The sequence below is a fragment of the Erpetoichthys calabaricus genome, chromosome 1 (genome assembly GCF_900747795.2).
Source record: "Erpetoichthys calabaricus chromosome 1, fErpCal1.3, whole genome shotgun sequence".
Lineage (NCBI taxonomy): Eukaryota > Metazoa > Chordata > Cladistia > Polypteriformes > Polypteridae > Erpetoichthys > Erpetoichthys calabaricus.
The window spans coordinates 71405077-71429024 of record NC_041394.2 but is presented as its reverse complement, the minus strand read 5'-3'; the positions used below and the strand labels follow the sequence as shown (position 1 = coordinate 71429024).

At 38.1% G+C, this 23948-nt stretch overlaps 1 protein-coding gene across 2 annotated transcripts; it reads left to right on the top strand.

Moving 5' to 3' along the window:
* The first annotated feature begins 8351 nt into the window (after positions 1–8351).
* LOC114651737 (uncharacterized) lies at positions 8352–20034 on the top strand. Of its 2 annotated transcripts, none has more exons than XM_028801672.2 (5): positions 8352–8540; positions 8828–9593; positions 10052–10217; positions 18370–18653; positions 18737–20034. In XM_028801672.2, exons 2-5 carry the CDS (start codon positions 8847–8849, stop codon positions 18890–18892), a joined length of 1353 nt encoding a protein of 450 aa, XP_028657505.1. In that variant the 5' UTR covers positions 8352–8540; positions 8828–8846; the 3' UTR covers positions 18893–20034. The 2 variants fall into 2 exon arrangements, with proteins under 2 accessions (XP_028657505.1, XP_028657514.1); XM_028801681.2 differs by lacking the exon at positions 8352–8540 and adding an exon at positions 8581–8700.
* The last annotated feature ends 3914 nt before the right edge of the window (positions 20035–23948 follow it).

Here is a 23948-nt window from a genome sequence, read left to right as displayed (position 1 = left end):
CATTTTTTGCAGTGTTGGATATCACCCCACTGCCAGTCTAGTATCTTAAGTACCTCTGTCTGTTTTATTATCTGTTGTCACTTTTCTATGTTTTTTATTGACTACAATAGAAACATGTTTGAAAGCCTATGAACCTTATGGATGGTAGTTATCTCATAAATCTTAATATTTCAGATAGGACAGGAATAAATTAATTTTTTCTCACCTTCTTGTACACTTTCACTGTGTTGCCTACCATATGTGTGTTCAGCTCTTTATGTGGTGGCCGATTTTAACGATTAGACAATGGTTACTAAGCGTATGTTTAGTCAATATTTAAGCTTCTTTTTTTGTTTAAAAGGAATTGGTATTTTAGACCATCCATCCATCGTCCTATCCGTTTGCTCATACATCATCTAATCCTCTTACCAAGTTTAGGATTGTAGCTTCTGCAGCCTATCCTGCCAGTGCAAGGAGTACCAGTACAAGGTAGTTAATAAGGTTCATTAAGGCACCAGTCCATTACAGAGAACACTTCCACACAGACACTCCCACATATGCTGTGAGAAGCACTAGTTCCACAGAGGGGCTCACCTGCACCTATATAGGGCCAATTTGGAACGTGGCAGGAAAACATGAGTACCTTAAAGAATTTCTATTCAGAGCTTAGAGGATCCAGCAAATTCCACACAGGCATATAGCTTGTAATTTTATTTCCGGCAAAGTGAGATTAAGTGTCTTTGCTTCAGGATCATCCGGTTTGCCTTGCTATCAAACTTTTAAGCTTCACATTTCTAGACTACCTATCTAATTTTTTCTTTTTGCCCAATCTTAATGGAATACTGGTAGCAATATTTTTATTCTGAAGTACATTTTGCACATACAATATACATCCATATTGTTGCAAGTTATGAGTGGATCAGTGAACATTTTACACAATTAAGTGGAGGTGGAATTACAGTCCTGTGATGGACTGTTGACCCCTCCTGAATTGAGTCAGCTCTGCATCCAGTGCTACTCAAACCCTACATTGAATTAAGCAGTATTAAAAATAACTGCATGGATGACATTAGCCTACAGTCACCATTAATACGAGTTGTTTTTTTTTGTTTTAAGTAAACAACATAATCATATAATATTCTCATAATCATATAATAATCCAGATCAGGGTTATAGACAGCCTGCGCCCATCATGTCAGCACTGAGCAGAAGTCTGGAAATAGCCCTGGTCAGAGTGGCAGGCCAATGCATGATCAAATTTATACACACATCACGCCAAACTCTTACTCACATAGTGTGGCAGTTTAGAATTATCAGTCAACTTAACCGGCAGTTCTTGGGGTTTGTCTGTGAACAACTTATGCATACATGAAGAGAACATGCAAAGTCTACATGAACAATGACGAAGTGTGATATTTCACCGCAGTATACTGGATCTGTGAGGTGGAATCACAACCTTCTGAGCCCCAGTGAAGTATTCCTGATGTTGAATGTCAAACTTTTAAATAGTATTTGCTGGTGTCAACTGTTAAAACCAACAATATCATCATTTGGAATTTATATCTGAAAAGCTAAGATCAATTTTATGCCAAATCCGTCTCTGCACGGCCTGACGTCTGGCTTCCCATGGCTCACAGTGAAGAGTTTACACAATTCTGAATAATATTGCATGCTTGCTACTGGCAGAGTCTGTCCTGATAGCACCAGACTCATTGCTGGAACTAGCCCTGAAGAGAGCGCCAGTCTGTCGCACATCATACTTACTGTATCTCTGGGGCCACAGACTATCTGGCAGCATCTGGACAAGACAGGAGGCAAGATGTCACAAATGACTCTCCCATATGTACCTACACTCACATCCAAACAACATAAGATCTGCAATAAATCTAGTGTGCACTTGGGGGTAAAGCAGCCAGTTGGAGGGAGAATGTTCCAATTTATAATGTTTGGGGCAAAGACACATTTTTTTCATGATTTACCCCTCTGCTCCACAGTTTAAAATGACAAGTGATAGAATTCAGATGTGGTTAAAGTGCACATTGCAAACTTTAATTTCAAGGGTATTTGCATACATTTTTGATCTCACCAAATAGAAATTACAACACGTTTTATACATCGTCACCCTATTCCAGGGCACCATGATGTAAATCAAAGCAAAATGTGTCTTTGTCCCAAACATTATGGATGGCACTGTATGTACATTTTTTGAATGCCAGGTAAACTGATGCTTTTAGCAGGAAGAGGCACAGTTTTGAGGTTGATTTCAGGTACCAATCTACCCAAGTTCATAAAATAAATTGATAGTTTTCCTCACACATCCATTTTGTATTCAATTGCCCTGTTTCAAAAACATGTAGCCTTCCTCAGAATAATTAGAACAGGGCATAGTACTCTAAATGAAAAACGTTTCTTTGGCAGCACAATTTGGCTTTTGATTAAGAAAAAGTCAAGAACAAAAATTGGAACTATAAGTAGTTATTGTTGCTGTCTCATAGCTCCAGTAGAAACAGATTCAAATCCAAGACTAAACCTGTTTAAATTGACTTACAATGGATAAGTAAGTGCATGTGAACTGCAGTAGACTGGTGCCCCATATAAGGCTGGTGGATGCCAATCCTGTCATTTTAGTCTTTGTCTGAAACTAAATGAATTAAGCAGGTCTGAGCGCAGATGAAAGGAGAAACTGACAGACTTCTAGGAACTGAATTGACTAATTTATCCAGGCAATACTGCATATTGTAAAGGATCAGTAGGCTTTGGAAAAGGATTAGCTGAAAGGCTGATGCAAGTTTTTAACGTTAACTTCTGTAAAGTTCAAAGATTATTCTTTTATAGAGCTGGCTCATATTGATTCAGAAGAATAAGAAGGAAAAGGTTGCAGATAATCTCAGTCATTAAGATGATACCCTGAAGAATCATGTGTGGGTTTATAAAGAAGTTGCTCTTTTATCCATAAATATCAATATTTACTGAAATATTACAAAATATGCACTAGATGGTGCTGGTTGTTATGTGCACTTTTGTCTTGCAAGAAAGATATTTACTTTTGTATAAAATGAATAGTTAAAAATAACCTTTTCTCAAAGAAAAATCTGGATCTGGCAGTCCATTTAATTGCATTATAATAATTTAAGTAGGAGTAACTGAGTGGGTTTTTCATTGGAGCAAATGAGATGTAAAAGATCTCACACTTTATAGACTCCTGTCTTCCTCTGTTCCAATTTCTTTTCCTGGCATTCTGTACCTGTACAGTGCAAGCGACTTGATGCAGCTGGTTGCATTCAGTAAGCCCACAGCAAATTAGGTTCATTAAAGGAGACAGACCTAGCATAAATCTGTCACCTCAGTGCATGCTAATAAGGCAAACAAGTCAGCAATTTGGAAAGTGATTACCATAAGAATAATTGATAGTTAGTTAATTACAGGGTTGTTTAGCTTTGATTGATTTGGCTTGAGAAGGTGACTGCTGGAAAGGAGGTGTGCTACTAGACATGCCTGGCATCATCCCAAGGAATCCACAGTCTTTAGGAACTCAGAGACAAAATTAAGCAAAGGGGCAACTGTCAAAGCCGTTTTTCAGCTATGAAAAGGTTGCTATGAATGAGACAGCCTGACCTTTACAATCTGACAACACCTATAGACAATATTTGCCCACTGCACATTTTGAGGTTGGCTGGCTTACCAGGGCCATAATAACAGAAGATTTCACCATTTGACCAAATATGTAAACCCAGGAAAATGTTTGCTCAGCTGAGACACGTCTGACGTTTGTTTTTAGCTTCAACCATCTTGTATAGCCGAGGTTGTTGACTTCCTATTCGGAAATCCCCAAGACAGGAAGCGAATTTAACCACAGACTCTCGTAGCTAACGGCAAACAAACGTGTGCATGCGGTTGGTTACGTGCAAGACAAGGAGATGTGCCATCCTCTGTTCTCCCATGCTCAAAATCCACATATGAATGCTATTATTTATTTTCTGTCTGTGAACTTTATCTTCTCTATTAGGAAATCAGTTGGGACGTACAAGAGGTGTTTTGTGGCATCTGCATATCAAGGTGCTTTTATTAATACATTTTGTCTTTGCTTTAGCAGAGCAAGAGCACATTATCACTGATGGAGTCAATAATCTATCAGAGTATAACGGATTACAGCATTATAGACACCACTGATTCTGAATCTAAACATTTGAAAATAATCCTGCATCAGTGTGGGGATTCCCTCCCCCATGCCTTCTGGTAGTGCTGTCTGGTTTTAGAGAAGTTACGACAAAAAGACCAAAGAGAAAGGGGAAGCAGCGAAATGTGATGCATTAACCTCATAAATATCCTCATCCTATTTCTAAAGCAAATGCTAAAAGGTCTTTTGATAACTATCAATCTATGCATTGATTATAGAGCCATATCTATCTATCTATCTATCTATCTATCTATCTATCTATCTATCTATCTATCTATCTATCTATCTATCATGTGACCTCCTACATTGGCTCAGTATGAAAACACCATTTGCTCTTGGGGCCAGAGAAGCTACTGCACCTGACTCTAACTAAACAGTCATTGTTAAGGGTCATTGAACATATTTCCATTATTGCTTCATTCTTTTCTCCTATCTAGTTAAAATAACCACCCTAGTTTTTTAAGCTCTAAAAATTGGCAAAATTCGTTTGGTATAAAAGTTTATCTTATACAGTTTAGTAAGTTTGGATTGGATTAAGGGGGTTGAAGAAAATTACATTGTAAATTTTAGATTATGTTGAGAAAAGATGAACATCAAGAAACGTAGTAAATGCTGCATATAAGATGGCTACAAAAGTGCATAATATGAACAAAAGAGGGGTTAAACAGGTAATTGTCACGAATCGAACTAGAAGTTCTGTTTAAAGTTAAAACATCTTTAATACTGTATAATAAGTCTATCAGTACAAAAGCAGCACAAAACAGGATAAGACCTTGACAGGTTTTGAAGAAAAACAAAGAGAAACCACTACTGGCAGATGGCAGGTCCTTCTGCATGTTTTTGTGGATAGGTAGAGGCTGCCAAGGAATGCTGTGCCATGTCACTATGCATATTATATCAGAAGCACATCTGCCATGAACATCAGAGTAAAGAAGGAGAGAGAGTGAGTGGCACCTTGTCATATAATCTGTTATATTCTCATTTAAACTCTCTGTACTTGCACCTATAATGTTAAATGTGTCTGATACTCAAAGTGAAGTTTTGGACTAGAAGATTAGCTATGGATGTTTGGACTTCTGTTGCCCTTGAGATTAAGCTGCCTTAGAGGCTTGTCTCTGGTATAACAACACCAGAGTCTTCTAAAGGATACTGTAGTCTGGTATGCTTGTAGACACAGTTGGCCATCTCTAAAAGTCATTCCAAGAATCAAGTCTTGGTGTGTTCCTCCATGCTAGTGGAACGTTAAGGTTGTGGCTAAATGGAGTGCTGGGATGAACGCTGAAAGCTAACTAACAGGAAGAGAGAGAGAAGCCAGATATTCAGACAAAGAGACTGGAAGCAAAAAACCAGATAGTACGGTTTTGGGGAAAAAACGGAAACCACTTCAAAGGACAACAGAGGCAAAACGTGTAGATAGTCCAAATGAGGCAGAAAGATTTTGTTTTATTCTCTGTGTTCTTTTGTTTTACAGCTCACTTGTGTGTTTTGTCAATCTACTATGTAATTCAACTCTAATGTGTATGTGTGTGTGTGTTTGTCCGGTTCCTCTGAGCAATCTTGTTTGGTCACTAGTGGGCTCTGTTGGCTCTATTCTGAATATGATTAGACGCTTTATATTGGAAGAAAACAAGGACAGGGAAGAAATTCTATCAGTCTTTTTGTTATTTTCATTATCATTTGTAATTTGTACACATCGGAGGGTGACTTTTGGGCTTGTCATAAGTAAGCAATACCACCCCAGGATACCAGGGGGCCCGATCACTGACACTTCTGTCTCTTTTTCCAACCACATCTATAAGAAGATGCTTATTCAACTAACTCTGCCCATTCCAGTCCACAATATATAAAAGCAGGGTGCTTCCAGAAGGAGGCATCTCATTTGGGAAATGAGCCACCCGCTCGAAGGAGCTCCGAACCTCTTTTAAGCCATTTTGTTTCTTATTGTACCATCACATGCCTGTTATTTTTGACACATCTTTTTATATTGAGTAAACAGGATGGCCTGGATCACACCCCAGCATTTCATCTGGACACTTGTATTACTAATGGTCAATGACATATTATATGATATGCTTGTCTCCATATGAATATACTGTATGACACTAATCATATACATACATTTTCAAGCTCACTTAACCCATTTCAGGATTGCAATTGGCTGAAGCGCATCTCAGTCTTAGATGTGATTACTTGCTGTGCCCACTTATGCACACAAACATTTACAAAGGGCCAATTGCTTATCAGCCTTCTTCTTCAACATGCACATTTATGGAGTGTAGAAGGAAAGACTACACAAACAGACAACACGCAAATACTACAGAGACAATGGAGTTAGGAATATCACTCACTGTGCTGGATAAAAGTATGTTACAGCTGCATTCAAATGTGGCACTGAGGGAATCTGAATGGTCACTGTATAAATAAAGAAAGTTAACTTCTGCAAGAATAATATAGGGTACGGTTTAATAAATTCCACCATACATGAAAGGAATTTTGGTACACAGTGAGTAAAAAGGCACATTTTAAAGGAGGAGATGTTCTTGAAGAACTATTGAGGTTCGTGGGGTTGATTCCTGCTTTCTGCCAAATGCTGCACATATTAGCCCCTGTGGCTCTGAACTTGAGTAAGCAGCTTTCAAAATTGCTAGTTGAACACTAAAAGTCACTTGATATCTTCAAATTGTTTGTAAATCTGTTGCTTTTTGAATACTTGGAAGTTTCCTTCTCCAGCCCTGCATTTTTTCCTCTTTGGATCCTTACATTGTCAGAGCGATGCAGCATTTAACATGGCTGTCTCACAGCACTTGGAGTCCAGTTCAGCTGAAATGACCTCTTTATATTAAGTTTGCAAGTTCTGCCAGTGGTTAGGTGACATTCTCTAGTTTGCTCCCACAATCATAACATTGGGCTGATTGCTCTGGCTCAGTGATTGTCCTTTTCATTCTTATGCATCCTTTTGATTTATGTTGCTGCTCCGTGCTACACTGTTATTAGCCAACTGAATGGATGGATCTTTATACTGCTGTTATTTGTATAAATATTCAAAGGCTTGCTACAGAAACACAGTTAAGGTTCAGAAATGTACGGGCTAATACAGTCAGCATCATTTTCAACATTTCCACAAGTGCCTTTGCCTGACCAGCATGAAAATGTAGTAAAGTTATGAATGCTGCATCTCTAGAGATGCAACCTTCATAAATACAAAGCTGATCTTTTAGAGTCTGCGTGCACCTCAGTGTAAACTTTCCATAACTGGGTCTGTGCTCCCAGGTTTTTAAAGATCCCAAATTTGAAATTCCTTCATTTATTTTTCAGTCTATTTCAATACTGTTTAAGGATGCTTGAAAAATTATTTGAAACGCTGTTAAAAAAAATTAGTTTTATGTACTCTAGCATCTCTGATGTACTTTACTGAATCATTGATATGAATTTTTCTAATTGTCACAAGTGGTGCATTGGGTAAGTAACTCTCAAGGTGCAAACAGTAAGTCAGAGGCAGAGATTGAGATTGGCTTCTGCTTTCCCTTTACCCTCAGGATAAAGTTTGTTTAGAAAATGGATGGATGGATTCAATTAAAAAAAAAATCTTTAAATCTTCAGTATAATACTGTCACATTACAGTAGTTCAGTGGTTAATGCCTGAAAGCTCCAGGACATCATATTCAAATCCCAGCCTGACCACTATCTGTGTGCAGTTTTCATATTCTCATCTAAGTTGTTTTTTCTTTGGTTGATTCGACTCCCTAAACTGTTCACATTATGAGTAGGATGCAAAATGCAGTGTGCTGCTATCCCCTCCAGAGTTAAATATTTTTACCCAAAACTGTCATGACAGACTTCAGTTCCTCTCAATCCTAAATTTGGATTAAGCTGATTCAGTAGATGGGAGGATGAACCACTCCCCAGTTTTGTCTTCAGGCCACTCTGTATACAGTAATAAAAATAGTTAAAAGGAGTTGCAGGCAGAGAGCAGCCATTGAGAATAAAATTAAATTTACCACTTATGAAATAGACTATACTAGAAAAAGATCCGTGCTTTTGATTTAAAACAGAAAAAATGCAAAGTTGTTATCAAATCTGCTAGTTTGTCTAGAAAGTGGGAGGGAGATGGGGAAGTAGCTCAAGCAATCTACTCATACACACCGGATGGACGTCGGCGTGAAATGCAACACTCTTGCACAGTTTTCACTTCAGACTGAAACCACCTCTCACACTAAAAAACACTTCCTGTCGCAGAGTCGTCCTTACTGAGCAGGAAACCTACGCATATATTTTAGGTTGTTTTGGGTTGCACTTTGAATTTTTTTCATTGAGCTGAAATGAAGACCAATGCTACTGCTGCTGATTTGGTTGATATGGGCACGGGAGGACACTGGTGAGCAAGGTGAGCAGGGTGGGAAGGGTTGACCTACAGAGCCATTCTGGTTGCTTAAGTTTTCTGATTATTCTTTAAGTGGTTTAACATTCCTTATTAAAATGATCTATAAATTCGATGATAATTGGTTTCAGCTCTAGCAAAGTGTACGCTTGGAAGACAATTTCTGGTAAGCTTTGCTGATCTTTTTTTCAAAAACACATTTACATATGAAAGGCAGTTTTGGTGTTCTGACGCCTGTGTCATGAACGTAGTGGTTTTGCTTAATATTTTCTTGTCTTGTTTTCCTCACTCAGGCCAAAAGATTGGCTCCTGATGATTTCTCAAGGAATGGATGAGGGCCAAAAGTCAGAAGTTGCTGGGACTGAGTCTATTAAATCTGCCTTGGATGAAGCTGAAGCTATGCAGGGATGTCACTTATCAGAATTCTGTGGTGGATCAGGGATAAGTGAAAAAGACCAGGGAACAGACCATGAGAAGGAGGAGGAGGAGTTTGTGTTATATCAAGAGCTGGTGGAAAAGGAGTCAGATTTAACTCTAGACTCAGGAACTGTGTCCCTAGCTTATGAAGAAGCTGTAAAGGATTCAGCAGAAGCATTGGGAAAAAGTGAGATGTGCAAAGCTGGTGAGGATAATGTGCTCAGTGAAAACAATTTGGAGGACATCAGTGAGGATGCAAACGACCCTGCCAAGAAGGATTCTATCATTAAAGAAACTGTGAGGAATGAAGATGATATGGGCCAAATCACTAAAGAGGTGGACACAGTTAACTGTGATAAAACAGAGGCTGGAATGCCCTCAGAGAAGGAGGCCTCAGAACTAGACATCAAGGAAAAGAGGATGGCAGATAGTGATGCAGAGGAAGTGACGAAGAAAACAGTGAGCCATAATCTGAATAGCACTGAAGTGGCTGAAATGGAAGGAAAAGTGGGATTAGCAGATCTGTCCAGTGTCAGTACCAATGATGAAACCTCCTGTACTCTTGCAACAGAGGAGAGATCAGCAGGATTGGACCATCTCAAAGCCCCAGGGCAATCTCTCAGCTCCAGCGACTCTTTCAAGGTGAGTATTGTCTTCAGGATGCCATTAATTCTTCCACTGATGCATATGTCTCATTACTGTAAGGAATTGTGTCTTCCAAATGGCAAAGCTTTTGTCTATCTCACTACTAAACATTCAGTCTGTCGGGATCTACTTTTGAAGCACAATACTCCATTAGTGGCTATTTCTTTCCTTGGAGACCTCCTTCTCTCCATTAAGAGTCATGCACTCTGCTATGCAGCCTCATTACTGGGCTGGTTAATAAGGTTAGAATTTCTCTTCCATTTTAAACTAGCATAAGTAGTCTTTCTTTTATCCGCTAAGGTGTAATGAGGGAAACATTGTCCACATTGCCCTAGCAGTTTCCAGGAAGTTTCTTCTATGTTTCATGAAGGAATGGAATTCTAACCCCATACCTCACTTATTGCTGATTTATTGCTGTCTGTGGAGTTCTCCCATTTTCTTCATTTATTTTACAGGCCCACAGGCTGACCCCAGATTTTCCTGATGCACTCATTGACCTGCTGGTCCAGTTTCAAAGCCGTCGACTGAATGACCAGCGCTGCTCGTTCCGGAGGGAGCGAGATGAGATGCGTAAAAGACGCTGCTATTCTGAGCCTTCCACCCCTCAGGGGTTACATAAAGGTGAGTAAAAACTGCATTTGTAGAGAAAATCAATAAAGACACACTTATATCACAAATTTAGAACTGGTCCAAATGAGATTAAGTGAAAGCATCTTATTGGTCTAGCTTCATATGTAGTTAATTGGGAGAAAATCATCTAAAAGCCAATGCATCTCAGATACCACACAGTGTAGTAGACCATAGTACTTTTTAAACAAATCTCGACTTCACAAAAAGATTGCATAAGTCTGGAGAAAATGGATTGAAACCCCATGTTATGGTAAATACCCATTCTCATTAAAACCTTTCATCAAAGTCAACTAAGACTTCATCTCAGTGAGTTCTTTGTGTCTGGCAGTTTCCTTTCTAAACGACTAATCAAAGAGCTGCCAGGTCACTTATTGAATGATTCTCAATTCATGGCCTCAGGGAGCTGGCACCTATTGCAGTGCAAGACAGGGATCCACCTTGAAAAGGGTGCCAGGGTACATGTGTTTAGGAAGTGGGAGGAAAACCAGACTACCTGAAGAAAAACCTATACAGGCATAAAGAGAACATGTCAACCGAAGACAGACAACAACCAGACCAGGATTGAAACCAGAATCTCTGAAGCTGTGAGGCAGCCATGTTAATCAGTATACTACTATGCTGCCCTAAGTCATTCATTAAATTTGAATTTTTGTTTAAATGGTTGTCCTGTTGCTTTTTGTATTCATGAAATGAAATAACTGTTTCTTTTGTTTTCCACTTCAGAGGTGTATCTTATAACATATTTATTAGTGTATGAAGACACTCACCTTTTAAGATGACACCTTTATTACTCTTTAAATGCTTTGAAGCCAACCTAGATTATGTGCTGAAGACACCCTGAATCATAAAATCTTTTTTGCATTTCATTAGATTTTTTTTATATATTTAATATACTTGGTAGTTGAATTGCACAGTAATTAGCACTGCCATACATCTGCAGAGTTTCATTTCATTTTCCAACCCGTTATATCCTAACACAGAGCAGGACACACACACACGCACGCACACCCACACACCAAGCACACACTAGGGACAATTTAGGATCGCCAATGGACCTAACCTGCATGTCTTTGGACTGTGGGAGGAAACCAGAGCACTCGGAGGAAACTCACGCAGACATGGGGAGAACATGCAAACTCCATGCAGGAAGAATCTGGGAGGCGAATCTAGGTCTTCTAACTGCGAGGCAGCAGCGCTACCACTGCGCCACCGTGCCGCCCCATCTGCAGATTTCAGGTCACAAAATACTTGCTCTGTCACTGTTGTGAGTGAAATTTGCGAGATGCCAGTGTGTCGTTGTGGGCTTTCTATGGGTTCCCCCTAAATTTAACCCAACCTGACGTGTGTGTCTGCCTGACTCATGGCTCTAAGTTGCCCTCATATGAGTAAATGTAAGTATGTGTGTGTAAGTGTGTTCTATATAATACTGACTCCTGGAGTAGATTTAATTCTTGCCTTGCAACCAATACTCAAAGAATGGGCTGTGCCCCCCCAAACCCCCCCCCCCCCCCAATAACAAGCTAGAAGAAGCAGAATAGATCGATATCTGAAAGCTAACAATCTTAAGGAAAAAGTGAGCTTAAATCAAGACATGCATTAAGGGGAATAATAGATCTCTCATCTAGCAGCCTTGTTTATAAAACTCTTAAAAGAACTCCAGTACATGTGGTCAGTTATTTCCCAGAACCCTGACTGAGAGCATAAAGAAGCCACCAAATTAATTCAATAGTTCACATGACATTGGGTTCTGCAGTTGAACATTGAAATAAAACCAATCAGCAGCCCAGGTTTAAGAGCCCCTCAAACAGGAGAGTGCAGATGTATACTAGCAAATGCTGCCATTGAATCTGAATTTGAAAATAAAAGATATTTAGTGACTGTCAAGGTACACATTCTAGCACTAGCAGGTTAACAAAATGTAGCTATATTTGGAAAGAGCAATTTGTTTTTACCATGTGTAATATCAGAAATGACAACTGTGTCGTCAGTATTTTCTACTGCATGGATACTTAAAGGTTGGACTAATATTGAAAGTTGAAATATTTTTGGTCTCTACACCCTTGGTATCTAAACATTTGAACATAAGGTAGAAACCTTGGTTGGAATCCCCTCGAGAAACTGATATGTTGTTTCATAGATGATTCCCCAAATGTTATGCTTTTGGAGTGCTCTTTAAAAATTTGTAAAGATCAGAATACACTTGACTGAACTGGCAGAATACCAGACCACCTGCATTTTAGCCACTTACAGATTGTTTGTTTGAAAACATGATCATTCATTATTCAGAGTAAATTGTTTAAATTCCAGACGAAACTGGCACATTTACATTAGAAGAGTGGCTTGCAAAACTGTAATTTTTAAGCATTATTTTTTTTTCATTCTTTATTTTTTATATATTTTTTTTTATTCGACCAGCTGGAGCATTTCTAAAAAATACGTGTTCCTTCTCTTCTCATAGCCATGCTGCACTGTTTTCTTTGCAAAATCCTAAATTTTCAAACAATTTAAATGATCAATGGCCTTGTAGGAGAGAAAACAAAATTACAGTTGTGCATCCCAAAGATAATTTAACACATCCTTGAAAGTTATCTTTTAGCAATAAATATACTGATGAGAAAAAAAGAAACAATATTTTCTGGAAAGAGAAAACTATAGTTCTAGCCTGTGTACTTTTACAAAACATTTTCAGGTTTTTTAGCCCTGACCAGAGACACATTTCCAGTCCAACAAACACAAAAGCTTGCTAGGTTCACTTTTATCACACAATGTCCTGCAGGTCTACAGTATGCCATGATTATGTAACCTTTAAAAATTACTTAATTAAAAGCTTATGCTACTGCAACACAATTCCACCCTTTGTCTCACACTGAATTTCATCAGAAGCAATCGAGATGATCATTGCCATGCTGGAGGCAGACAAGTCATGTGCCACTTTTGGCAAGCACTGTTGGTTTCATGAGAATGTCGGGACTGATAAGCAACCAAGATCTGGTTGTCCTCAAGTGACTACACCACATCTGATTGGTCAATCTGAGAGATCACTTCACATCTACAACTTGTACTACTGCATCTGAAACTAACAGCAGAGACAATGACTGTATCAGTGACAGGACAGTGAGAGGCAGGCTCCATGCTGCTAGCCTTAGAGCAAGGTGACCTGTCAGATGTCTTCTGCTCACACTTTCTTAAGGATCTGACCCTGCAATTCCAAACTACATGTAGTTGCTGTGGTCACCACTGTTGTGATAAATGGTGGCATGCAGCATTTCTCACCTTAAATTCCACAGAGTATATTCAGGGATGCCCTGGATGACAACATCCAGAGATGTGACCCTCTACCTGTTGAAGGCCTATAGTTTTATTAGGCTCTTCTACAAGAGTATATATAATGCACAACTACAGATTCGAAGACTCATTGGCTCTGTGCAGCAGCGGTGTTAAACAGTGGTGGCTTGAAAAGGCAGTCACAAAAGTTAAAAAGGATGTAAGATATGTATTGTTCTTATTCAGAGCTGCTACTGTTTTTCTGTTGTTCTTCTCATCATTCTGTTTTGGTTTTCCATCATTCTCTTTTGTTTATTATTGTTTCAGCACTGGTGTAACAAGGAGTATTGCATTTCTTTTTTCCATTGGCATATATTATTGATCATTTGTGAACCCTACCAAAAATCAGAAAGGTATAAATAGATTTGGAAAGACTGATTTTTAAAAATGCATACACATAATATAAGTAGCAGAATATAGACATATTAGCTGGCATTTCTGCCAATTTGACAAGGTATATGCAAGTTTATAAAAAAGACAGATTATATTTTATATAAATGTACTAAAAGAATAAATTGAAATAGTACTGTAATGCATTCCTCTCACCAAAGTCATACAATATTTAGTAGAAGTTTTTTTTCCCTTTTTATTAAACTAATTGTATTCTTTTAAGCTACCTCTTAATTCTATGCTGGTCACAATTAACTTTAAATGACACATTTTTGTGTTTGATTTAATGCTACAGTATTACTATGATGCAAATGCACATTAGAGCCAAAACTCCGCATTCATTAGAACCAAGTGATATGTTTACTTTTGACTTGTAAAATATTTCTCCCCATCTTGTGTTTTTTATTTCTTTAAAAGCACAAAAATAAAGAAATAAAAAACTGTCAGTGATATGTTAGTACCATTTGGGAATATCACACACTTTTTAGTTTCGGTGTGGGGTGTTCAATCTTTCATTAATTCGCTTTATTTCATAGCAATTAATAACACCAGTCATATTGAATCTGATTGGTGAAACTCATGCAAATAAAACATCAACAATGTACAATATAAAAAGTGTAATCATCACTATCTAACAAACCATAAACAACCAATTTAAGAAAACAGACAAGTCTCAAAGATCAAAATATAAAGTAAGGTGTTACCATTATGAAACAAAGATATATCTCTGCTTTATTTTCTTTAATTAAAGATCTCCTTGGTTAAAAACTTATTAAGCAAATTAATTTCAAATGTTCACTTTGAATAAGAGAGAGCTAGAGAGGTTAAGAGCATACGCTGATACTGCGCATTGCTGCACCCACCGCATGACAAACCAACTCAGGGTCCCAGATTGGGACCCGAGTGTAGCCATGCAACGGGTGACACCTCAGCACCCCTCTAGTTCAGATGGAATGGAACAGTGTGAGGTTTTTTTTGCGGTGGCTGGAGTGCCAATTCTGCCTCCAACCCCCAAGGTTTCCCTGCAGGTTGGAGGGCCTACTTGCAGGGCTGCATGCAGATTAACGTCATACTCAGGACGGACGAACGAAGTAGAGCCACTTTTGGCATTTTACGGGATTCAAACTGGCAACCTTCCGATTGCCAGTGCAAATCCCTAGCCTTAGAGCCACCACTCCACCCTTTTGAATAAGAATAGATTATTAAATTTGCTCCAAAATATTGTAGTATATTTTTCAATAGCTTGAAAATGGCTTCTTTTGCAGTCAGGATGGAATTTCCAGGGGATCCCTAAGAAGCCCCTTGGTTGGCCTTGACACAGATCTTTACAGTTAATTCTCAATCCACCCACCCACCGTTTGTTAAGTTAAGCAAAATGACACCTTTGAATGGCTAACTAAAAAGATTACAATATGCAAGCATTTGAGGCACCTCAGCCCCCCTCTTCATGTAAGATGTAAACAAGATGATTACTTTGTGCCTGAAGAAGGGTCCTGAGTTGCCTCGAAAGCTTGCATATTGTAATCTTTTTTAGTTAGCCAATAAAAGGTGTCATTTTGCTTGACTGTACAGCACCTTAGTATTACGTGGAGTGTGTAAAGAGCCCCTTTTTGTCACCACCTAGTGGTTAAAAATTATATTTACGAGGCAGGTTTATATGAGGCTTGCTTTAATTATGTGAGACAGCAGTTACATTGACGTGTAAAAAATGTTTTCTTAAAGTTTTATTTAAGAGAGGAATAAATAATTATCTATAACTGCTTTCATTCAGATCCTTTTATTACAGACAAAGTATACTGTAAAAAGAACCAATAACTGACTTTTTGTTATTTAGCAAGGGCAGCTTAGTATTGACTCATTTTAACAGTTCACAAGGGAAGATTACCAAAATATTTCAGTTATATTTCTAAATGTCTGGTGTATTTTTAAGTTTTGTTATGGTTAATTTGATTTTTAAATTCTGGATGTTGACACGATTGAATCAAACTTTATGCAGCTTATGGAATCGTATAGCTTCATCCTGCAATTTCCTGAATAAAAGGAAAGGTTTATACCAAGCAGAGAGAGGGAAATCAGTACTGAATGCTGAATCTCTAAAAATCTTGTTGGCTTTGAAATCTATAAATATAAACGTATTACTTTTAAAACCTGATGGTTTGCTGAATACTTGTTGCTTTCACTTTCTTTTTTATGTGTGACATTTTATTTTATCACATTTCGTTCCCTTGTCTGTTTGATGCACAGTGTTATTGATTTTGTGGTTTTACTATGTAACCAAACATTGCGTTGGTTTATCCTTGCAGTATTATATGCTGCAAAATTAACCTTTGGCTTTATGAGAGTGTAAGTTTGCCCAGCAACAGTTTGGTACTCTGTCTAAAGTTTTGCCAGTGCTTCTTTGAGAATATTATGTATAAACATTATGATTATCCTGTCTATGAAAGGTGCAATGTAAACTAAAGTGATCTATGACAAGACATTTTTAAACCCACTAAATTCATTTTAATGTCAAAGAGGGGCTGAATCCTATATTGGCAGCACTGAGTGCAAGTCAGGAATCAGCCAGAAAGAGAGTTCCATTTCAGTGATACTCATACAGTCCAGTTATGCATGTCTTCAGGGATGTGGGTGGAAAATCCACATTGGCACAGAGAGAACATGTAGACTCCGTAGACATAACAGTTGGGTGCAGGTTTTAAACCCAAAACGCGTCTGTCTCATTTAAAATTGTCCAAAATGTTTCCAGGGCAAGATCCATCCTCACTGGGTCACATGTGTTGGGCCTGCACCAAATTAACATAATTCTGGACCAAAATCTTTAAATGCCTATCAGACAGTTGTCACAATCCCTCCTAACCCATAAGCAGCTGTGTCTGGTGTATTCCCAGATGGGCTTAAAGTGGAGAAGGACAAACAAACTGTGATTGCCTTTACTACACTATTGGCACGTAGACTTATCTTGCTCAACTGGAAGAATCCTAACTCTCCCCTTTTAAGTCAGTGGGTAACTGATGTTATATACTATTTGAAATTGGAAAAAAATCAAATTCTCACTTAGAGGATCTGTACAAAATTTTTTCAAAACCTGCCAGGATGTAATCAATAACATTTTAGAATAAGCTTTAAATTGAGGAAGCAGGTTCTCTCCCCTCTTTTACACCATTTATCTTTATTCATTTATTAATTTATCGATTTACTTATTTTTGCTAGCTTTTAAGTTTTACTCTGCTGGCCTAGCACTCTTTCTCAGGGGTAGGGGTTGATTTGGTTTGAACCTATTTTTGTAAAACTTGATTTAGTTGTATGTAATGCTATTTGAAAGTAATAAATTTAAAATAAATAAAATAAATATATATACACTGTAGACGTCGGATCTTTGAGGCCTGAGCCTCTATGCTGCCCCAGGGAGTTTCAATGTAATTCAATGTATTTACTGTATATATGCTGCTCTTCTCAGAAAACAGTTGATAAATTATTCAATTAATGAAATGACCAATTATGTGAACAGTTTCATTTTAGTTTCACTTCAACATTTCAGTGTGAGCAGATTTTTACGAAAGACTTTCACTCTTTTTATACTGTGGGGAATTTTGTTTAATTTCACACACCTAGACTTTGCACAGTGTCATAGGCACTACATAAATGCAAATTATTTAACTGAGCATCCCATGCTGTTGCTCCTTAGAGCCCCTTACAAGGCTATTTGCTTATCTTATGAGTATTTTCTGTAATAATAATTTCTCCTTAAATTAGTTATTGAAAATGTTCATCTTGGAAACCATTATGCAGTGTAAAGTAAAACATTGAGTGATTATTTGTCCATTCATGATCACTTTTCATGTGACAAAGGACTGTATAAAGTCAGTTTCTGAGCTTCAAATTGTCTTATCTCTTCTGTTGTTCTGTTTATAATAATAATTCTTTACATTTATTCATTATCAGTAGCTCTTTGATGAACTGGCAATCTGCCTAGGGTTTGTTCTTCCTGGAGCTATATGATGACACAACAGGCTACATTTTGAAACAGCCCAAAATCAGGTTTAGATAATGGATGGATGTAGTTGTTAATAGTTGTTTTATTTAATATTCTCATTAAATATTCAGGTGATCAACAACCAATCAACATAAACAGCAAATCAGGACACCAATGGCTTTATTAATGCATTTCCTCAACGTACGATCTTACACTGCTTTCTAAAGTAGTTTAATTTTTTTTGACTATTAAAGATGCAATATTGTAAATAGATAGCTTAATTACCGGATCAATTGATTCTCTGAGTTTCCAAGGTCAGTAAAGTGAGAGACTTCATAAAATCATTATCTCATTTTGTGAGCCCAGTACAAGGCAGGACAAATTACAGACTGACCTAATAAATTTTCTTCTTAATGAGCTAGTCTCTTGCTTCTTTTCTTCTCTTTCTGCTTCCAGTATTCTTCTCCTCAATGACATCGCTCCAGACTGAGGAATTCTTCGAGATGTTAGCCAGCACTCAGGGCCGCCGTCTTGATGACCAGAGGGCTGAACTCAAAGAGCCTCCTCCTCCACCCCCATCTCCACCCTTAGAGTTCCACCCAATCAGGAGGATGAGCCAGTTTATTTCCAGAGCTTCTGCCAGAATGAAAGAAGACTCACCTCTCATTCCAGTTAAGGAAAACTTGCCTCCAAAGAAAGACCCAGATGAAGAGCTTTACAGCATGATCCTGTCATATCAGGTAAACCTACATTACTCTTTATTCTGTCCATATGTCTTGCTGTCTTCCACCAGACAAACTCACCCATTTATTTTGTTGTGTAGGTGCAGGGCCGGATTGATGACCAGCGCTCTGTCCCTCCTGGACCTGTGGATGATGAAGATTTCTTCTCACTCTTGCTTCGTGTTCAGGGTGGAAGAATGGAGGAACAAAGAGTGGAGATGCCTGCCAATTTGCTACGGAGGGTCAATTCAACATAAGTGGACATCTGCCTCTTCTCTTTTCCTTCTTCCTTGTTTGCGGCATTGGCATTCCATCCTGAAGCTCTCACTTCTTGCTCCTTCTTCCCATTTAAGACACACTTACTTCCTCTACAGTGATCTCAAGCTCATTGCTTTTGCCTAACTGTATGCCAAGGCCACAGTATATCTTGGGTGAGACTGCATAGTTGACTGGACACATTTCTCGCCCAAACTAGTTATTAGCTAGCCACATACAGAGTGACTTTGGGATTTTTTCTGCACAACTCAACTAGTGGAATGAAATCTTCTAGCCGTAAAGATGTCATGACAGTTTCTTTACAAAACTTGAAGTGTTACTCCTTGCTTGTTGTTTTTATGTGCTAACTGATTCAAATGATTATAACAAACCTGGACATGTGGCTCACAGGGAACAAAAAGAGCTTGCTGCCACAGCTGAGTACTTTCTTGTTGACTTTTGAAAATTTTGCAGTGTGCTGTTAGCAGTGAGTATGGCCTTTTTCTTGCACTGCTGGACATATGGATGATTTCTTGCAGGGTGTATGATAGACAGCAGTCAAGACAATGACTAAACAGTGGGGGGACGGGTGTTTGCATGAGAGGACGTGTGTGTTAGGCTTAATGAATTTTGTTGGGTCTGTGAATTAAACATTTTAATGTCTAATGCTTTTGCTCCATGTTTTCTCCCACAGACACAGTACATATTGCTTAAGTTTTCTCTGGCTTACGGTGTGACTGCTGGTTGAGGCATTGTTCTTCTAGTCTTTGATTTGTGTTGTTTTTTTTTTCTATAAGATGGGTTCCATGGTGGTCCACAGTGTTCTTCCTTGCTGGCAACATTCAATTTGAGACAAATTAAATTTTGCACAGCACAGAGTTGCAGTGGTCAGTAGTTCTGCCTCACAGCTCAAACTTTGGGACCTGTGCAGAGTCTGCATGTTCTCTTTATGGCAGTGACTCCCAAACTTGGTCTTGGGGGACCCACTGTGGCTGAAGGTTTTTGTTCCAATCAACTTCTGTTTTTCATTGGACTCCTAGCCTAATTAAGTGAGTTGTTATTTCCCACTTTCTGTGTTTGTGGTCAATGTAGAATTTACAAAACTAAGTTTGGTAGATTTTTATTAAAATGTACTAAGCAGTTATATGGGTTTTTTTTGTTGTTGTTGTTAACAGTATTTTCATCCTAATTTTCATTCTGCTTTTCCAGGTGTTCTGGTTATTTAATTGATTTTTTACTAATTAATGTGTCTGACTCTGAAGTAGTTGCAGCTTTTATCATCCCCAGTGTCTGCTTTGCTTGTTGTTAATTGTCAGTATTAGGGTTAAACAAATGTAGCAAACTACACAGAAAAAGGGAAAATAATAGGAAAACAACAAAAGAGAATTAAGTATATATAGCTTTAGAAAAAACAGAAATGTTTCTAAGTGTCTTATAAATGTAAAAAACCATGCAACTGTGCTTTTCTGAATGCTGAATTAGAGAAGAGTGAAAAGGACCAGCTAATTAAATGAGTTCAGATCTTAATGATTATTATCATTGAATATGAATCTGTTTGGAATAAAAACTTGCAGCAACAGTCGGCCACCAGGACCAAGTTTGGGAACCACTGCTTTATGCCAACAGGGTTTCTTTTTTGAGCAATTTAATTTCCCTTTCACATCCCAAAAGAAATTTAATTTATCTGCTGATTCTAATTTGGGTTTTTGTACACCCTGGAATGAGCAGGTGCTTCAGAAAAAGACTGGAATGACATTCCTTCAATAATTAGAATATGTTTTAGCATGGTCTGCTTGGGTGTCATTTTGGTGCAGCATTTGTGGTGTGGTATCTTTGCTCAAATCCAAGTCCGGTCTCTTATCTGTGTGGAGTTTGCACGTTCTTCCTGTGTCTCTGAGTTTTCTCCAATTTTCCTGACACATCCAAAGTTTTTCTAGTTAGGTGGTTGGTATCTACATTTTGATCCCTGATGAATGAGTTTGAGTGTGCTTTGTGATGGACTGATACCCAGAATTATTTCTTGCCTTGCTCTCACTGCCACTGGTATACTCTCTGGTATCCATTTAATCTAGAACTCAATTTAAAGGTTAACTAGATGGACTAATGGATTATTTTGCTCCCATCTTTAAAGTTAGATGCAGCCTACTATTTAACACAGAGCTATGCTGCACGGTTTTCCCAACTGTAATACCTTCTCTTTGTAACTGCAGTGGTTGTTGTAATTGACTGTCTTCTAGAGAACACTGTGATCAAGAAAAAGTAGTCAGATTTAAGTTGTACAAAATAAAATGTTTATTAAAGATACAAATAAAAACAAACGTATAGAAAAGAGTAGTTAACATAAAGCAGTTGAGGTGCAAATTTGCAGATCAAATAATTAAAAAAAATAGTTTCTCATTGCTCTGAATTGAATAAATATGATAATTTGATGTTAAGTTTAAAGATAAAAAGGAATGATAAACAATTACAGTTGGATGGCTTGCCTACTTGTTCTCTAAAGAACACGCTTATTTTTGCTTATAATTTAAATTTAATTTCATAGCACCTTGTCCAAAAGACTTTACAATTAAAAAGGTATAGCGCAAGTTTTTTCTTGTCGTTTTCACAATTAGGTACGACAGATTAAGCAATCTGCTTGGGGTTACAAAGTAAAGTTTGAATTAGGGATTGAAGTATCAGGCTTGGGGTTTAAAAGCCAAGTGTCAAACTGTAACCTCCCTGTCCTAATCTCTCTTCCAGATGTGTAGCTGCTCTGTGTCTCCTCCACTAAGCCCTGTTTCAATGGACAGTGAGCAGCCACTTACACCTCATCTGAGTTTAGCAACTCACATGCTAAGACAGGAGGCAAGTGTTTCCCTATCAGACATTTCATATGAAACCCCTTCAAGGTGGTACTGTAGCATCCAGTCAGACACTTTGGAAAAAAAACAAAATTTAAAGGAATTCTCGGAGTTATAGCATATTGCTATTCTCTCAACTCTGTCAATAATATAAAATAAAAAAAAAAAACTTGATCAGTCAGAAAAGGTACTGATGTGGTTAAATTGTATATGGAGTGATGCAAAGACACTTTTAATACATTTAGTTCACTTTCTTTTTGTTTTGTTTTTGTGTAATTGCCTTATGTGTGGAATACTGTATAAGACCAGAAGTGCAAATTCTGAAAACTGCCATAATTTGTGAATGCAGCATCAGATTTACTGACTTAATATGCTTTAAAGGGGCTTTGGACTGCTAAGCTCAGAATGCTCACATGAAGTTATTTGTTGGGTCTCTGTTTTGACATAAAAGGTTGGATTTAAGCTGAAGGTGATGGCCAAAAAAGGCAGACCATTTTGTGGCTTTGTATGAATCTAGATTAATTAGACAGCAGTAAAACAAACATACAGTACAAAAGCACTTGGGAACAAAAGAGTAGCTGGAAATTTGAACCAGAACAATATCAGATTCAGAAGTGGTGAGTAGATAAAGACTGTTTAAACAGATATTTCAATTATCACAACATACTTCCTTTTCAGTCTGTTGCCAAGCGAGAGAAGGTACCACTTGCTGAAATAAACACCTGGACCAGATGTTCTTGAGGAGGTTGTCAGTTGCTATTATTGCCTACTGGGTTTATTTAGGGTTTGGAGGGGAATTAAAGGGCATCACATTACTCCCTTGCTGGACTTTCAACGAACATTGACTAAACAATATTGGAGTGTTTGTGTGAGAGGACCTGTGCGTGTTAGTCATAATGGATTTTGTTGGGTCTAGTATTAAACGTTTTAATGACTAATGTTTTTGCTCCATATTTTCTCCCACAGACACAGCATAAGTTGCTTTAATAAGTTTTCCCTGACTTATGATGTGACTACTGGTTGAGGTAGTGTGCTGCTAGTCTTTGATTTGTATTGGTCTTCCTGTAAGCTGGTCGTCATGGTGATCCACAGTGGTTTTTCCTTGATGGCGACATTCCGTTTGAGACAGATTATATTTACAGTTTGCACAGCAGACAGTTACAGCAGACAGTACTGCTGCCTCACAACTCAAACTCTGGAGACCTGTATAAAGCCTGCATGTTTTCTTTGTGCTGATGTGGGGTTTTCGGCGTACTCCAATTTTCACCCACCACATCCCAAAGATATGTGTGCTAGTCAATTGCCTCTTATAAATTGCTCCAGGGTGGGTGAGTGTGAGTGAACTCTGCAATGGACAGGTGCCTGGCTCATCCATGTTTGGTTCCTGTTTTCCTCGACAACTGTGGAATGAAAACGCAGGTGAGAAAAAAATGAGATTACATTCCTTCAGTAATTAGAATATGTTTTAGAATGGGTTGCTTGGGTGGTATGCTGGTGCAGTGATTACTGCTGCAGCCTGATTACTAAAACCTCTTACCTTAGTCAATAATATAAAATGTACATAAAAATAACCTTGTCAACCAAAAATGGTATCTTTGTGGACAAAGTGTATTTGGAGTGATGCTACACATGTTTAATGCATTTAGTTGGCTTTAAGGCCTTATCAAGGTGCTCTGCAAATGTCCATAGCAGGTGAATTCAGCATGGCTCCATATGATTCCTTAATTTTTTCTGAACCTGCTTCTTCTATTACAGGGTGATAAGAGAGCATTCACAGCAATGCTGGGTGCAAACCATTACTTGAGGGCATATTATCCTAAGGAAGTTCACAATTATGCTCAATCATCTCAAACCAATGAATCTAACAGGCACGTGTTTGGGATGTGAGATGAACCTGTGGCTCCAAGAGAAACCATATATTCTTGCTTGGACAGGACTCATACTCAAACCCCTCAAGCTCCAAGTTCCCTGGGCTAACCACTGCATAATTCCAATATTACATTTTCATTCACTTATTAAGGTGACACTTTTATCCAAAGCAGTAGGAAGAGATAATTTATAGTGTTAGAAAGGGGTAATGTTTTTGTGTATTTGTGTACGCAGATTATCTGACTTGCTCAGGGACACATAGTAGGTTCTTTATCTGATTTAAACCATATTAGCCATCCTAAACTGCAGGTCTGACATTGTGGTCAGCAACACAGGAGCGCCGCAGGGG

Bases quoted from the DNA above. Each gene is read 5' to 3' on its own strand.
- LOC114651737 (XM_028801672.2), top strand. From the start codon at position 8,847: ATGATTTCTCAAGGAATGGATGAGGGCCAAAAGTCAGAAGTTGCTGGG. The intron at 9,594-10,051 runs GTGAGTATTGTC...TTTATTTTACAG, and splicing joins GCTCCAGCGACTCTTTCAAG to GCCCACAGGCTGACCCCAGA. The intron at 18,654-18,736 runs GTAAACCTACAT...TTTGTTGTGTAG, and splicing joins GCATGATCCTGTCATATCAG to GTGCAGGGCCGGATTGATGA.